The sequence below is a fragment of the Phyllostomus hastatus genome, unplaced genomic scaffold, assembly GCF_019186645.2.
Source record: "Phyllostomus hastatus isolate PE091 unplaced genomic scaffold, TTU_PhHast_1.1 phas_contig_98, whole genome shotgun sequence".
NCBI classification, from domain to species: Eukaryota; Metazoa; Chordata; class Mammalia; order Chiroptera; family Phyllostomidae; genus Phyllostomus; species Phyllostomus hastatus.
Window position 1 is genome coordinate 10,209,111 of NW_025333999.1, and position 17,977 is coordinate 10,227,087.

At 49.3% G+C, this 17,977-nt stretch overlaps 1 protein-coding gene across 2 annotated transcripts in view; it reads right to left on the reverse strand.

Annotated features, from left to right (window-relative positions):
* Nucleotides 1-17,977, reverse strand: part of LOXL2 (lysyl oxidase like 2) — a 97,168-nt gene that overhangs the window by 43,007 nt on the left and 36,184 nt on the right. For both annotated transcript variants that reach the window (XM_045853134.1, XM_045853133.1), the window contains exon 3: nt 11,076-11,251. In XM_045853134.1, coding sequence (XP_045709090.1) covers nt 11,076-11,251 — 176 coding nt within the window. The remainder of the gene's footprint in view (nt 1-11,075; nt 11,252-17,977) is intronic.

Here is a 17,977-nt window from a genome sequence, read left to right on the forward strand (position 1 = left end):
CCTTGCCCCGACCCACACAGGTCAGGGCCAGGGACTCAGGCTTCTGGGTGGTCTCTTTGGGGCCTGCCCAGTGCATACACATTCAAAGTCCACCCTGCGCCTGCCCAAAGGAGCTGAAAGTCAGACCCGAGTGCACACAGTGAGGGCAGAGCTGTCTCCCAGCTGCTCTTGACTCAGGCCCGGGGCTGCAGGGAAACCCTGTATGGCTCAGATTCAGCGCTCACTGCTAGTTAATGAGCTCACGTAAGCCGGTCAGGGACCCCGGTGTCGGAAAACACAGGCAGACTCACATCACTTCCTTGCTTATTTCACTGCTGTGGAATCCCTTCCATAACCACAAGTGTTTGGATTTTGTTCCCCCAGAAGTTTAACTCCAAAAGAGAAGAAACAATTTGAAACACTAGAACATATACACATTTTTCTTTTCTAACAAAGGGCTCTCTAGACTTGCTAGTTTTACCCAGAAGCTGGTAATGCGTTTGGCACATCTTAAAATTCAAAGTAAGTTCCGAATGCTGTCTCTCTTGCCGAAGACAATAGTTCACTGAGATCTCCAAAACGCCTTCCTCCAGGGAATCCACAGAATCTTCTGTATTTGTCCTACTTGGCGCTTATCACATCCGCAGGGAGGACCTGAGCCCTGGAAGGGATTGTCAACAGCTTCCAAAATGGAAAATCGAAGTACAGCAAGGCCAGGCCCTGCATGCCTTGCCACGGGGCTGGTAAAGAGCTTGGACTCCCAGTGCTGTGCCTGACCGATATTTCACAGCTTCTGTGAATGACTTGCAAATTCCACAACGTGACAGTGTAGGGCTGTTGGCAACAAGGAAAAATCACTAGTTTTGAAAGTCCAGTTGGAGATTGCATCAGAGAAAGACATGGGGAGGCAAAGCAAGAAATGCAAGCGAGCCCACAATGCAAAACCTTCCTAGGACTCATCAGACCCTGGGCTGCTGGTCGGGAGCCTCCCTGATCTTCCTATCCCATTGCCTCTCCTCCCTTTTTCCAGCCAAGCAGCTTCTCCCACTGCCACGCCGACGTCACTCCTTGGAGTGCCTCTGGAAGGCACATTCACAAGGGCCAAGTCTTCATCAAGGGTCCTCCTTCCCTCTGCTCTGGGTCAGAATTTAACATCAGCCCAGCCTGCCCTCCCGAGCCGTCCTCCCTGGAGTGGTGCTGGGGTGGGAGGACCGTGATGGAGATATGCCAGTCCTCCTTCATCCCACCAGAATGCACAACTGGTTGGCGCTGCACAGCCTCTGCTCCCTTAGCAAGCCCCTTCCCTCTGCTGCTAACAGGTTCCTGCCTCTTGCTCTCAAAGCCTGCAGCTTTCTTTATTCAGCTATTCTAAAAAACGGCCTTCCAGATAGAGGTCCTCTTTTCCAACGGCCAGTGTGACACCTGCCTCAGCACCTCGAACCTAACACACCCAGGATGCCCCTGGTCCTCTTTGCTTTCACTGTATGGGGCTCCGGCCTGTCTAGCCAGCAGACCAGCAGCCTCCTGTGCCCTTCACACACTCGCTCGTCCCCACTCCCAGAGCCCTCCTGCCCAGCAAGGCCTTTTCTGTCCTTCCACCACCTTTCTGTCCCCACTTCTGTTCCCCAGTCAGAGGTGGAACGTGGATCGTGGGGACAGAAGAAGGGCACCATAATTGGGTCACTTCATGAGGGCCCTGGGTTTCTCCTCAGTCTGGGTGGGTTGCTGGCACATTCTTCCAAGCTGAGTATTGTGACTTCGTGGGTCTTGCTCAGAACCTTCCTGTGACCCCCAGGCCTTACGCCCCAGTTAACAACCTCCCAGATCTTCTACCTCATTCCCTCCCTTCCCCTTTTCCAGCCAATGGTCTCCCACAGCCTTTCCAAAGTCACACTTTGAACTCCTGCACTTCTCTCTTCTCCTCTCTACCTGTCAGAATCCTACCGACTCTCAGGGACCGTTTCATTCATTCATGCAAAAAATGACTTCCCAGAACTGTTGGAGGTCCTAAGGTATGAGGTAACCAATCAGGCAAGTCTTGCTGATGGAGGGGGGTGGAGGCAGCCCCACCTTGTCTCGTTCGTAGCCCCTCTGCCAAATACCCCATCCATGCAGATTTGACTTCTCCTTTATCCCTCCAACACGTGTTTGCTGAGTCGCTCACTCAGTCCTTAGCTATACTATCTTACACCGCTCTTTACCTGTACGTGGGCTTTTGCTGCCTCATTGGACTGTGAGTCCTTCAAGGACAGACTGTGCCTCCTGCATTTACAGAAATGACACAGACACACAGTGTGTCTTCAAATATTTTTGGAATGACCCAATAATAATTACTAAAAATCCGATGACAGGAATTCAGCTTAGCTAGAAACGTTGGGCTCCCAAGCCAAAAATTCAATAAAGACTCCCTTCATTTTCTGTTTAATGCAAAATAAACAGCGAGGCAGCACTTGCCTCCTTTCGCAGCACACACGCTCCCCGTGTGAGTTACGGACAGACGCGGAGAATGTCTGCCCTTCATCCAGGCGTTCTCCTGCCACCGGAGCTATGTAACACCCGCCTTCCCCCCCCCCCCACCCCCGAAATCTGCTGTGAATAAACAGTTGTTGAACTGAATTCACAGCATGTCTGACCTCAGCCCACATTTAGACGGGCAGCTATGTGGGCACTGTTTGTCAATCGTATGAGGCATGTTGTGTTAGAAGAGTCTGGCTACACTGCAGTTACCCCCTTTTGATGATCAAAATGGGAATTCACAGTAGGAATGGCCTTAACATTCTCCCTCCCGTGACTGGTGTCGGAGGATGACAGGGGACAGGGAAGGCATGGCCACCACGCCTGCTCCTCAGCTCACTGAAGGAGGCCAGGGGGGCCAGAGAGGGTGGGGCGGGGCAGGGTGGGGTGGTTATGGTGAGCCACCAGAGGAGAAAGCACAGTCTGTGCAAGCCCTTCTATAAATCAAAAGCTTTGCAACGCTGCTGGAAAATCGGACGCTCTGTTTCATTTTCCAACCTGAAGCGCGGGGTAGGCAACAGAAGCTGCTTCTCTGGACAGCAGGCAGGCCCTGCTGTCTGCAGGAAGCTGGCGGGACACCTGCTCCAGCCACCAGGCTCCCTGACCCAGCATGGCTGCTGAGGCCACAGACAGGGCAAGTCTTGAGCCAGGCCCAACAGGCCACCACGCTCCCAGGTGAGGTATCTGATGCTTCTCAGAGCCGTCATCACCATGGTAACAAAGGAATGATGTGTGAAATCATCTTTCTCCACTACTAGACAGTGAACTCCTGCAGGATAAGACTGTCCATTAGTTTCGTTAACCCCCTCATTCCCAGGGCCTGGTGGAGCACCTGGGCTCAGCTGAAACGTGCTGAACGAGTAAGCAAACAGACACAGTACCCAGCTGTCTTGGCAATGGCTTCCTGGGGATGGGACAGGTAGATTCCTGGGCACTGACCCCTCCAGCCTGTCTGAGGTGACTCAAATGGACCCCCGGGGCCCACTGCAGAGCCGGACTGGACACCACAGCCTGCCCCGGTCACAGCAGCAGACCCCGAGATGGAGAGGCTTCCTCCCACCCAGCCCGGCCCCCAATCCCTCCATTGAGCGCCCGTCACATTTTCTTCCCCCATTGATCCCTCCCTTTCCAAAATGCCATCCAGTTTACACCTACCCCACACTGTTCCAAGTGTGGGTACATACTGCTTACTCATTTATTTCATCTAAAACAATTTATAATGCTACTTATCATTTACCTCATCTCACAAACAGTGATGACGGTATTTATGCTTTGGAAAGGTGTGCCCTTGCCGAACTCCCAGATCTGCCAGGAAGGACACCATTTCACACATTTTGTTGTGTTAGCTGCATAAATACCCTTTTGCTTTTCAGACACTGTGGCCCATTTTGAGTTGGGAAAATGGGTCACCTTAGAACCACTGTGGCGGCTGGCAAGCCTGAGCACAGGAAGGCCCTGGATAAACAGAAATGTCAGCCCCAGACAGGATGTCATGCATGCTCTCCCGGGCCCAGCACCGCTGGCCAGCTCGTCAGGGCCGGGACTCAGAGGCTGTGGGCTCCTGGTGGAGCTCTTCACTCCCTTGCTGAAGAGTCCAGCACAGACTGCCCACTTGTGACCATTTCTCCTCCTGCCACCAAGGGAGGCCGACAAACTCTCCTGTGGCCCTGGGTGGAGCGGGTCTGTATTCAGGCCTGGAGGGACTGCCTTCTATACTGCACAGAGCTGAACACAGCCTCCCTTCATCTCCTAAACCACCCGGTGCGACCTGCTGCACCTCCTCACTGGTGGGGAGACTAACCCCTGACTGGGGGTGTGGGGCATTTGTAGTGATGGTTATTTTCTTTTGGGCTTTGGGCCTCCATCCTCAAAAGCCACAGATGCTGGTGAGATAAGGTTGCTCCTGTGTGTGTGGTGGTGGTGGGGGGGGACAAAAAAAAACCTTGAAGCATTTGGCAGCTGTCTGTGACTAATAAAAACTTGGAATCCTAGAATTTAAAATTTTCCCAACAGCTTCAGTCCTGTGGTTAAGAGAAGAAAAAGCTTGCCCTGGCTGGGTGGCTCTGTTGGTTGGAGTGTCGTCCATATGCCAAAGGCTGTGGGTTCGATTCCCAATCAGGGCACATACCTAAGCTGTCCATTGGGTCCCCAGTTAGGGTGCATATGAGAGGCAACTGATCAATGTTTCTCTCTCACATCAAAGTTCCTCCCTCTGTCTTCCCATCTCTCTCCCCACCCCCCTCCTCTCTCTCTAAAATCAATAAGCATATCCTTGGGCAAGGATTTAAAAAGAGAGAGAGAGGGAAAAGAAAAAGATGTTCAGGTCTCAGCACCCTTGCAGAAAGGTGTGAGCATGTGGGGGGCAGGGCCCTGGTTCTCCCAGCTCTGCCCGCCACCCCTCTGTTGGACCTTCCTGACTGCCTGGGCTGCACAGGGGAGGCCCTGAGGCTGCGGGACCTCTGGGGCCCAGGCCACACCTTAATCTCACAGCCTAGGGTCTGCCAATCAGTTCTGGTAACCTAACTGCATTTGCTAAAGAGCCTTTAAAAAAGTGGGTCGGGAAGGAGGGGTGGAGAGGTGAAGAAAAAGAAAAGACCCCCCTGTCCCCTGAGGCAACCACACAGGGCCCCAGACATATACATGCCTTTCTGTGAGCGCGTGACTTACAATGTGCAAAACAGCTGAGGCTCTGCCCAGAGGGCATCTGGCTTTGTCCTCTCTCCTTATCTAATGCTTTTCCCTGATTTGTCTGCCCACCGATAGGAAACAAAGCCTCTCCAGGAAAGAACCTCGACATCCTGGGAGGTTTGGTTGGGGCTCTGTTTCCTAGGTTTAAAACAGATGTCTCCCTTTGGAACCTACAGTAGTTCCTATTTTATTTATTTATTTATTTTTTGTTCCTGCTTGCCTCTTTGTAAGGTTTTGTGGTTTTAAGATTTGAGACATACAGTCCTTGTAAAAAAATGCTTTTTGACAGGGAGGTGCCCAGAGCCCTTGGAAGGGTCAGTCACTCTAGACAGATGGCTACAAGTCTCAGGCTCCACTTGGACTGGAACTCAAGTGTCCTGCCTGCAACTCTGGGGTTGAAACCTTAGAACACACAGCATGAGGCGACGGTGCAGCCCAGGCCAGACAAGGGAGAACTGAGACCCTGCCTGGCTGACTTTCTGGGTGAAATGAACCCAGGCTGGTAGGGCAATGGTAGGAACAACTGCACAGTCTGCGAGTACTTTTACAGAAACCATCTGATTTTCCCCCCTGCAGAACAGTTAAAACTATCTTGTAAATGATGAGTGCATGCAGTGCCCTTCTGATGGAGAAGCCATTGCCACTCTGTACAGATTATCATAGCTGGAAGGGTCTGAGTTCAACCCACTCTCTTCAAAGACGACAGTGGACTTGCCCAGTGTCCTAGCTGCTGGCCAACAGGTAGCTCAGGGTCCACACCTGTGAACTCTCCTTTGGTGGGGTCATTCACACAAAGAAGGGGTGCTCTCTCCCTTCTTTACAAGGGAATTTGTCAAGTGTCAAGGGGCCCTGAGGATGCCCCAAGAGGGTGCAGAAGGAGTTCACTGGAAGCAGTGAGTTCATTCAGTGAAATTCCATCAGCCAGGCCCCAGGGCTTAGTGACTCATGCTTCTGGCATCCCTGAGTAGGATGAACACGGTCTAGACTGATGCACAGTTTTCTTCCACTCTTGGCTTCAGAAATTCCAGTGTGCTCCTGAGAAGGGCCACACCTGTGAGGCTGGACTAGTCTAGTCATGGGCACCTGGGGTCCTGAGACACAGAGAAAGCATTAACTGACCCTTCACATTGACCTCATCCCACTCTTGGCCACTTTTGAATGTATAGGCCCCAAACTAGGGGAATTCGAGAAAGGGCTTTGGCTCTCACACACTGATGTGTTGATAGAAGAGTGAGGGTAAGAAGTCTGTGCTTGCTTTCAAGGCCAAGGTCGTAAGGAGCCAGAGAAGAAGCAGGGAGAGAGGCCAGCATACAGCATACACACTACTGGCATCCCTTCTGTGTGTGTGTGTGTGTGTATGTGTGTGTGTGAGAGAGACAGACAGACAGACACCAATTCACACAATGGTAGACACTGCCAACACAGTGGGCGCCCCCTGCATGGGCTGGGTGCATTTTCATAAAAGCAGAGTGACAGGGGTTTTAGGGCTTGGCGATCACCTTAATCCGTTTCCTTCCCAGCACAGAAGTCTGGCTGCGACTGCCCTGGCCAGAAGCCATCCTACTCCTGTTTGAACTGCTCCAGTGACCTAGTGAATGGGGCAACCCCGTGCACTGCAAAGGGCCAGCCCTCGGTGTGACGGAGTTTTTACTCTGGGCTAAAATCCACATCCCATTACCTTATCCATCCTAACTCTGGGCTCCAATACAAATCACAAGCATTGTCCCTATGGCAGCACTTCAAACATTTGAGAGACATGCCATGTCCCTCCCCCCACAGCAATCTTCTTGACACAATATCTTCACTTCCTTATATGATGTGGGTTCCAGACCTGTCCCCATCCTGCTGGTCCCTACCCTGGGAGACCCAATTAAGAGATGGGCCCAGAACTGACCCCTGCACTCATTTCTTGGTCCAAAGAGCAAAGACTTTAGGAAAATAACTCTTCTATCAATGCATTGATTTATGTTCACTTTTTAGCAGCCATATCAACCTATGGCCTATACTGAGCTGTCAGTCAGCCTCTGAGGATATCAACACTTTTCGGTTACTCTCCCCAGCTTTTGCTCTGTGGCTGATTCCCACCCCCCACCCCCATGAACCTTGAAGTAGGACCTTCAGTTCACCCCTAATATGTCACAGTTTGAGCCTATTACTTCAACCTACTGAGGTTTTTCCTGAATCTCTCTCCATAGTGCTCTATTCAAGCAATCCCTCCTAGTTTTTTCTCTTAAGAATTTGATCAGCGCTCATTTTAATCTCCATGCAAATTTCTGATACTTGACAGAGAGGCTGGAGCGGAGTGCTGGGAGACGCCACAGCGCCCATGCGCTGTGTTCACAGTGACTGCCCAGCAGCTGTCCTGGTGCCACTGCTGGGTACACCTGACTCCCCCAGCGGCACATCCACCAAACCTATGCCTCGCCCTTCCATGAACAACATTAATAACAGACATTTCTTTAGTCAAGAGGAGTGATTCCATGACTTCAGCTACTGACCCAGGCTATTTATATGAGGTATTTCAGAGAAATTTCTTGGCATCCCACAAAAATCCCCTGTAGGTGGTCTGGGCAGCTCTCTGGCCATCAGGCCAGTTGTGCAGTGAGCACAGGCTTTAGCCTCGAAGTCCGGGACAGAAGAACCCTCAGGCAGCCCTCAAAGGCTCTCCTCAGACATCCTGGGATCCGGGCCCTTCCGTGACCTTCTTTCATCCCATGCCACAGGGAAGAGGCTCTGGCACTGCTCGACAGCTGAAAACTCTTGAGTGTCAGGGGCTGAACCAGAAGCCCCCAGGCTGGCCCCTCCCTTGAGTCAGATTTGTATGACAGTGAGGGAGCACCTTCCAGGAAAATGTGGAGTTTGGAAGACTGTGGAAGTCATTGGCTCCTCTTCAACTCAGATGACCACCCCCAGGTCATCCTCTCTGGGTTACTGGAAATTTCTTTAGGAACTAGGTTCCGCACCCTGGAATAACCTTCCAGTTTTTCCTAAGGCATGTATCTTGTCTTCTCAGATTATAAGAGCTGGAAGACAAGCGCCAAATTTTCTTTTCCTAATGGCACCTGGACTGTGATGGACGAGCAGTGAATGCCCAGCAAGTGTCTAAGACAAAGACAGGCACCAAGGTTTCCTGTCATGGACTCTCAGCCCGTCCAGAATAAGTACTCTTCGACACATCCATTCAGTCATTCCTCTGCCTATGCTACACAATTAAGGCTCTGCTTTTCAAAACGTCCATCTTATCTCCCCTTCAAATGCTTGGCATGAGAACTGCCCATAGAGGTAGTCACCAACATTCCATTGAAGTGATACCCACAGAGTCCTTTTCCAGAATCAATTCTTTCTTAGTGGCAAAACCCACCGGCATGTTGGCCCACCCTCTTTTGCTTCAAACCGTCAATGACTTTCTTATGCCTGGAAGCCTGGACCTTTACTTGACAGTCAAAGTGAATTCAGTCAAAGATGATATACATACATTCATTGTCCTAGTAAACAGGGCAATGCTATAAAGGAATGTTTTGCTTCTATGTACCTCTCATCACTGTTTAGTCTGATATTTTACCCTGGGAGATTCTTCACCTTAGGGGATAATGATCTTTGATCTGCATTCTTGAGAAGAAGAATATTTGGGAGGGGGAGATATTGTTCCCATTAGGTACCAAGTATTATTTCTATTGGATAAAATGGGGAAATAGATAGATCCCCTGCCCTTCAGGAGCTTCCAATCTCATTGGAAAAAATGGGAAACATGTATGTGAGTGCTGATTATTCTGCATGAGGTTACAAAGAGTGGCAGTGAAAAGTGTGAAACCGGGTTGGAAAAGCCCAAGTCATAAACTTCGTGGTAAAGCAAAGTTGTCATCATTGCCTGGAGCACTAACTAAAATACAACCACTCTGCAACAGTCTCTTCCACTTATTCCTAATAAAATAGCAGCATTTGAAGAGTGTCGGCTTCATCCTGCCAGCTGAGAAAAGGCTGGAGATCCTTTCCCAGAATGCTTTGGGAACGTATGAAAAAGAGCAAGATGATGTGAGTCATGGGAAGAAAACATGAAGACCAGTCTGGGTCGAGCTTCCTCCGGAGCCCTAACAGGGCAACATGAAGTCACCTTTCCTCAGCACTAGCCTCACGGTCGGCTGGAGGTTAAGGCATGGGGAAGGCTCCTTGGCCTGGACTCTTGGCAGCTCCCACTGCCCCTCGGGGGTGACATCCAGCATGTTCCTTCAGGAGGAAGTCTTGGCTGCCTACCCACTGGCCCTAAGCCCCACGTTCCCTGCACATGAGCAGTGCAATAAATATCAATATTCGCTAATTTCATTGTTTAAGTGGAGAACTTGTTGAAAAGATAAATCGGAAATAAAGCCATAAAGGCAGAAGCAGGGTCTGAAGCCTTTTGCCGCTCCCAGATGCTGCCCGGGGTTGGGCTGGCAGCGTCGGGATCGCGTAAAGAGGCTGAGAGGACAGCCTGGCCCCACAGCAGGAGGCTCTGCTTCGGACCCCGGCTCCCGCCTCGTCATTAAGACTGAATCGCACCTCTCTACACAACGGGAATGAGCGTCTTAGAAAACGTTTCCTCTGGTCGTTTATCCATATCGAGAAACTTCAAAATATACATACCATTTGAAACCATGACTCCATAATTCCACTTCTTACCATAAATTCTACTGATGCCATCAAAAATGCAGTGAAAGATTATGAACGATGATATGTATTATAATTTTATATTTACTGATCTATACCTGTCCAATAAGCAAGAAAGTTTAACTACATTACAGCAGGTTCATAAGGTAGAATATTTGGCAACTAATAAAAATAATGGTTTGGACAGTCTTTGATAACACGATAAAATTTTCAAGATATATAACACTAAGTTAAAAATTTAGAAATGAAGCTTGGAGTCATAAGATTTCAATATTATAAATATTACCCAGTATCTGCATTTTCAAAGGGTTCTGATCCCCAGCTGGATTTGAGAACAACTCTCCTGGGGTAGTCAGCCTCCGCGATGGCCCTGCCACCTCCTGCCCTCACAGCCTCAGGCAGTCTCCTTCCACACTGTACTTGGTTATTTTGTGGGACCAATAGAACACAGCAGAACTGATGGGATGGCCCTTCCGAGATCATCTTAGGAAAGACTGTGGCTTCCATGTTTTGCTCCTTCTCTTTTTCTCTTGAGTCACATACTCTGGAGAAAGACAACCACACGTCTTAAGGAAACTCAGGCAGCGGCGGAGAGACTGTGCGGAGAGGATCGGAGAGCTCCAGCTGACAGCCAGAAAGCAAGTAAACCTGCCCACGGCCTCCAGGAGCTAGCATAGGAGAGGCTCTTCCAGCTGCAGCAGACAGGATGCCTGCAACCTCCTGAGAGACTCTGAGCAGAATCAACCAGCTCGGCCACCCCTGGACTCCTGACCCTAGAAACTGTGTGAGATAATAAAAGTTTGTTGAGCGAAGCTGAAAAATCCAGGGGTCGGGGGTGGGTAACTTGTTACACAGCAATTGATAATGAATACGTTTTACTGGTCCAAAGGGCAAGCTCCTGAGCAAAGCACAGAAGGCCTTTCATGCCTCCTTTCTAGCTGCATTTCACATGACCCCCAGATGCACAGTTCCTTCAGCAGTACTGGCCTGCTATTCCCCAGTCCACAACTCCACGACTCAGGACCTTGCCCAAGCCGTTCCCCATTGATGCCCCTCCCCCCACTGATGCCATCCCCTGCTTAAGAAATCCTCCCTCAATACCCCCCCCACACACACACCAGATCACATTGGCTTGGGTCCCCCTCCTTAGTGCTCACACACACACTTCCTGGAATCAGAAAGCGAAAAGTGAGTTACATGGTGGAAAGAAGACATCCATATGAAGAAGTCAGTAGGAACACATGACTTGCCTCTACATGGTTGACCAGTGAATTGTCAAATTTGAACCCGGGAATCCTTTTCTCACTGCACACCACACCGACGTCTTCTGTGTGCTTGCAGTCAGTGACGCCCCAGCCATTGGAGGAGCAGGCTGCAAGGGTCGACTCCTTGCCAGTACAGTGGACATTGTCCAGCCAGATGGGCCCTGAAGGGAGCAGAGGAGAGAGAAACCAAGCACTCTGTCAAAGCAAGTTTGGATCTTTGGGGATACCAATGTTGTACATGGAAAGAGATTTTCTCTAATCTCAGCAGCTATGTGTGGTCATCAATTGATTTTTAGTATATCAAGATAGTGCAGAGAGTTCTAGACCATCTATCTGGATCCCCTTGCCAGAGGGACATGGTAGATTGATTGAACGTGATCAGGGTAAAAAGCAAGGTTGAGCTTCGGTGTCACTTGGGTGCCACAGGGGGAAAGGCAGGGACTCTGCATACTAAGCTAGGTTTGACTTCTGGCTCAGCCACTTAGCTATGTAACCTTGGTCAAAGCCCTTTTATCTCACCAGCAAAGTGGCGATCATGACACTTGAATCCTGGAATGTGTGCAGACTAGAGATGATGTATGGCACATGCCTAGTATATTGTCAGCCCATAGTTACCCAAAAAATGGTAGTGATGATGATGGTTTTAGCTGCACTGACTATGGCACAAGCCAGACTCCCCTTCTGCCTGTAGCAGAGGCTGAACTGGACCCTCCAGAGAAAGTCTAAGCTATCCTGTAGCTGAGGCTTTTAATAAAGGTATTTCCACATGTGTTCTCTCCCCTGACCTCCCCACCACTTGCGGAAGAGGATAAGGTGACATTGCTATTCACACTTCACAGACATGGAGCTCTGGCTCAGACAGGGCGACTCACTCTGTAAGGCCACCCCCAGAGCCTGGCACCCTGGGCCATTCAGTGTTCTTCTCACTTCTGGATGTTTCCATCTGCCGACTCAGAGACTAACCCACAGAGCCGCCTCCTTACGTTTCCAAAGGCAGGTGCAGGCAGGGCTGGGTTGTAGCAGTGTGTCTGCCTGGGAGGCCCTGTGTGAGTGGGCTCCCCTCCTGGGCCTTTATCTGATTTGCACTAAGCAGAGGATTCACTGTGCAAAATGCTAGAGGGTTAATCACATTGAGACATCTCCTCATGTCCATCAGGATGGCAACTTTCAAAAAGCCAGGAATAACAAGTGTGGGCGAGGATCTGGAGAAATTGAAACTCCTATGCACTGTTGCTGGGAATGTAAAATGGTGTAGCCTCTGTGGAAAACAGCATGGTAGTTGCTCAAGAAATTAAAAATAGAATTGCCATATGATATAGCAATTCCCACTTCTGAATATCTACCCAAAAGAATGGAAAGCAGGGCCTCAAAGAGATATTAACACCCATGTGCCTACAGCGTCATTCACAACAGCCAAGAAGTGGGAGCAACCCAAGTGTCTGTTGACAGAACGTGGTACATCCATACAGTGTGATATCATTCAGCCTGAAAAAGGGAGGGGGTTCTGATGCACGCATGCACAGCACGCGTGAATCTTGAGTTCATTACGCTAAATGAAATGAGCCAATCACAAAAAAGACAAATACTGCCTGATTCCACTTACACGAGGTTCCTAGAGTGGACAGACTCATAGCGACAGGAAGTAGAGTCGGGGGCCAGGGATGGGAGAGGGGATGGGGAGTGGTCGCTTAACGGGGACAGAGTTTCAGTTTTGCAGAATAAAAAGTGTGTCGGATGGTGGTTGTACCACAGCGTGAATGCACTTAACACTATCAAACTGTACAGTGGAAAATGATAAAGGCAGCACATCTTTATGTTATGTGTATTTTACTATAATTCAAAGTAAAAAAACTTAAAGTGCTACAGTGTTTTTCAAAAAGTGATTTTTCTAAGTGCCACTACCAAATGAAAGGAAACAAAATCAAACCTGTCACTTTTTCATGGCTCCATGCAGAACTCTGCAATATAACGGGGGCAGATAATCTGGGTCAAGTTCTCTCGCAGGCTTGGGGCCTAAGTGACTCTGTCAACCATTTAAACAGGCCTGCTCCCCATTTCTAAAGTGAAAACAATGATACCCAGCAAACAGGTTGCTATGGATATTCAGTGAGATAATCTGTGTTCCTAGCACATGTTCAAACTCCCTTTTCCTTTCTTCTTCCCAGTAAGTCAGAAAAACAATGGAAATACCATTATTTCCACAATGCAAGGAAGAAGGGGATGAAAACCACCCCCACAGCAGATAAGAAAACCAAGGACACCCGAAGCTCTGAAAGGTGAGGGAGGACCCAGGGCCAGTCTCCAGACATGGACATCAAGCCCCTGCTGTGTTCACTGTGACCCACGGCCGTTCAGGGCCCCAACGAGGGAGCGCTTTGGATGCATCCAGGCTAACAAAGAGCTTATTGAAAACATCTGGGCTGAGGTTTTCCAACTGGTTTCTCAATTTGGCCCGGTTTGCAAGCCATCAAGCTCCACTGAAACATATGCTCCCTAACTGATTGCTGTTTCAACAACAAACCAGTGTTTGTCTTGCTAAGTACCAGCAACGGAAAAGACCCTCCATGTGTGACAACGGCCTCTTCCTTGGAACATCCTGTAGCCGCAGCAACAGAGGTGGTGTGAAGAAGTGCTCTTTTCCATCTGCAATGAGAGAACTACCCGCTCTAGGGGGATGGGAGCCGGACAGTGCAGCCAAAGGCAGCCTGCAGAGCTGAAACACATTTCCCAGGGTCTGCCTAACTTCTCATAAGGAGCATTTGCAATTAGCCCCTGGACTGCAAATGGGAACTAACTTACCCTGAAGAACTGCTTTCTCAAGGAGCTTCAGCTCCCCCACATCATTCTACCCTCCACGTATTCTCACTGGTTATTTTGTTCTTAGATGTTGGAAATGTAAATTTTTATTTAGTCCAAGACTGCATCCCCATGTACGGTATTCTCACATGGCCTGATTTCACAACAGTGTCTTTCTGGCTGCTAAGTGCCAGTCCACTAGGCTGCCCTGACGCAAAGCAGCCAGTGCTGGCCCTGCCCGCTGGGGGCAGGGTGATTCTGGGCACAGGGCACAGATGCCATCTCAGAGCTGCTAGGGCAGTGGCACTTGGCATGCATCTGGGGCTTCCGACCTTGGACATAAAAAGCCAGTCAATCAGAAGCAATACTTCCTTTTATCCTCTCCACTCATTCACTCTAAGAAATGCTTCTGAGGAAAGGTGATGTATAGGAGAAGTAAAGTAACAGACCATTTGGAAGAGAAAGACCATAAATTAATTTCCACTTGAATGCCGGAGCATTCCGCTGGGCATTCCCATCCGTTCCATGGACCACAATTTTATTCTTTTTATTTTATTTTTTATTTTAGAGAAAGGGAAAGGGAAGGAGAAGGAGAGAAAGAGAAAGATCGATTGGCTTCCTTACATATGTGCCCCAAATGGGGACTGTACGCACAACCCAGGCATGTGCCCCTACCGGGAATCGAACTGGCAACCTTTATCTTGGCAGGATGACACCCAACTGAGCCATACTGGCCAGGGATTTTATTATTGTTATTTTTACTTCTGATTTTAGAGAGGGAAAGGGAGGGAGAAAAAGATAAGTTAGAACCTTCAGGGCCTCACTTGGTCATCTGCTGGCTTTGTCACTCTGATCTGAAGAATTTGGGGTGGGGGAGTGCATTAGCAATCAGATCTGATCTCAGATCCAAAGACAGACAGAGGAAAGCCACTATCTTAGGCTCAGGTGGCTTGAGACCCACCCAGAGAGTGAGAAAAGTGGGACAGCTGTTGCCTCTAGAACCCTCTACTGGGGCTCATGATGTTTCTGAGCTCAGAGACACCTTGGGAGGGAAGACCCACTGACAGGCCAGGCTGATGTGGGCACTCTCCCTGCCTTCGCTGCTTACAGCCTGCACCTGAGAGGAGAAGGCGACAGTGAGCACTCCCGGAGGGGTGGCCTCGGACTGGCCCGGCGCAGCTGCGGCATTCCCAGCTCACCCAGAGCCAATTCCTCAGGCTGAGCCCGTGGGAGCACACTCCAGGGCTTTGGTCGCGTTCTCTGGTCACTGTGCCAAGTACCGTCTGCCAACTGTTCTTCACACTCTCCCACATCAACATACATCAATCAGCTAATATTTACTGAGTTCTTAACTATGACCCCAGTGCTAAATAGCCTAAACTGATGAAATTCAAATACATTTGTATTTAAAAGGGCTCTCGTGATGTAAGCCAAGTACCACTTCAGGGGACAACATGACCTGAGTCCTGGAGACACGACAGTTACAAGTATGTTAGCATCTGTTTCTCCCTTGCGTTCTTTCACACTTCTTTCCTAAGTCCTGATGGTTTCAGCACCATACAGATAGCCTTCCCAGTCCTCTCGGACTCGTCCTCACTCATCCTCCTCTCTCCAGTGATGTTCCCCCACCCTACATCAGCTACCATCCCACGGCCATAGCTTAGACCTTAGCATTACCAATGATCACATCCCCTCCCTGTCTCCATTTGTACCTTCCTGCCCTGCACCCACATCCCTACCCCATCTTCCTAGCGTGCTTCTTGTATGTTGCAAGCTCAGCAGAGACCCACAATCCTTTGGTCCTAGCATGCTGCTGTCCGTCAGCTCCTCCATTCAGTACCTTCCATGGACCCTGATTTTATTTCATTTTTTAGTTTTGATTTTAGAGAGAGGGGAAGGGAGAAAGAGAGAGAGAGAAACATGATTGGCTGCTTTCCATATGTCCCCAATTGGGGACCGAACCTGCAACCAAGGCATGTGTACTGACTAGGAACTGAACTGGTGACCTTCACTTGGCAGGATGATGCCCAACTGAGCTACCCTGGCCAGGGCTTTTATTTTTTATTTTTTTTTACTTTTGATTTTAGAGAGAGGGAAAGGGAGGGAGCAGGAGACAGAGAGAAACATCAATGTGAGAAAGAAACATCAATTGGACCATGATTTTAATCCCTCTGCTCCCATGAACTTTTCTCCCTTTGTCATCCCTGAATGGCACAGTCTGAATCAGATCACTGCCTCTCCAGCAACTCCATGCCCACTCCTCAGCAGGTGAGCGTGGGGGAGGGGGGGAACCACACTCATCTTGTCTAATGACAGGTAAACTTTATGTTTGGGTAGAAATAAAATAAACTTGTCACTGAAAAAACCCACAGTCATTAAAAATTACTTGTTATAAAATATTTAGGTTTGGACAGCCCAGAACAGAAAACATAAATTTAACGTTATCCCCCAGTCACTCAACTTGCAGAATAAATAGAGACGTGTGAACACGGAGAAGCATCTGGAGTTCTTTGTAAAGGAGACAGGCTATGGAATGAAAAGCCCAGCATCTGCTAACTCAAGTTTTTGCTAAGGAACCCAGATTCAGCATCAAAAAGCATTTCACCTTAAATTCGGTTACGCTGACACGATGTATTCAATAGCACAGAGTGAGAGACATGTATGATATGAGATTTCCATTCTCCTACAACTTCTAGAGTAACAGAAAGCCAGGATTGGAAGGGACCATAACAATGGTCTAGTTTAATGAATCCCAGGCCTGGCCCAACCCCAATCCAGAATGCCCCGAGTCAGGCCCCCGGGGGCTCCTGTTCCGTCAGTGTGGCATCACTCCATCAGTCCAGAACGAGACTCTGGGCCCCTCTTCTGTCCAGTCAGCCAACTTGCCGCCCCAACTCAGGGAGGGCAACTCTCAGCTTCCGTTGTGTTTTTCTTTTTTGTTTGCTTGGTTGTTTTTTTTTTTTTAAATAATGCTCTTCACCCTTATCTATTTTCCCACTTAGGATCATAAATTATGAAAGTTTTAAAAGTTCTTTGTTTTTTAAAAGATGTTCTATGTATTTATTTTTAGAGAGAAGGGAAAGGAGGCAGAGAAACAGCCATGTGTGAGAGAGACATCGATCGGTTGCCTCTCGTACACGCCCCAACCAGGGTCCAAACCCGCAACCCAGGCTGGTGCCCTGACTGGGAATTCAATCGGTGACCTTTTCGCTCTGTGGGTCGATTCCCAACCACCAGTCAGGGGACCTTCCTTCCTTCCTTCCTTCCTTCCTTCCTTCCTTCCTTTCCTTCCTTGTTTCCTTCCTTCCTTCCTTCCTTCCTTCCTACCTTCCTTCCTTCCTTTCCTTGTTTCCTTCCTTCCTTCCCTGTATCCTTGTTTCCTTCCCTCCTTCCTTGTTTCCTTCCTTCCTTATTTCCTTGTTTCCTTCCTTCCTTCCTTGTTTCCTTCCTTCCTTCCTTCCTTGTTTCTGTCCTTCCTTGTTTCCTTCCGTCCTTCCTTATTTCCTTCCATCCTTCCTTGTTTCCTTCCTTCCTTCCTTTCCTTCCTTCCTTCCTTCCTTGTATCCTTGTTTCCTTCCTTGTATCCTTGTTTCCTTCCTTCCTTATTTCCTTCCTTCCTTGCTTCCTTCCTTCCTTCCTTCCTTCCTTGCTTCCTTCCTTCCTTCCTTCTTTCAAAAATTCTTGAAAGCCCAACTTCCAACTGGAAACTGAGGCCAAAGGGGATAGGCACTTTCTCTAAAGGACAGGTTAGTTAGGGCAGCAACAGGACTGAGCCCAAGGTTTTGGGCTCTTAACACCTGCTCTCATATCTTAACCGGGGAGGAAAGAATAGGCCAACCAAAGAAAAGCCCAAAGCAACTCTGTCGCTGTAACGGCCGGCGGGGCTCAAACAGCCCGTGAGTGCTGAAGGACAGGGCAGGAAGGCGGGGGGAGCCAGAGGGCTGGCCCGTGGGCTGCCTTCATGAGAAAGAGCAAGAGGAGCCCCTTGGAAGACGATGGGGAGAAAGGTAGGGGCTCTCCCGACTGACCCTGCCAGCAGGCAGGCGGAGTGCTGGGGGAGATGAGCACAGACTGACTACAGCCCCTATCGA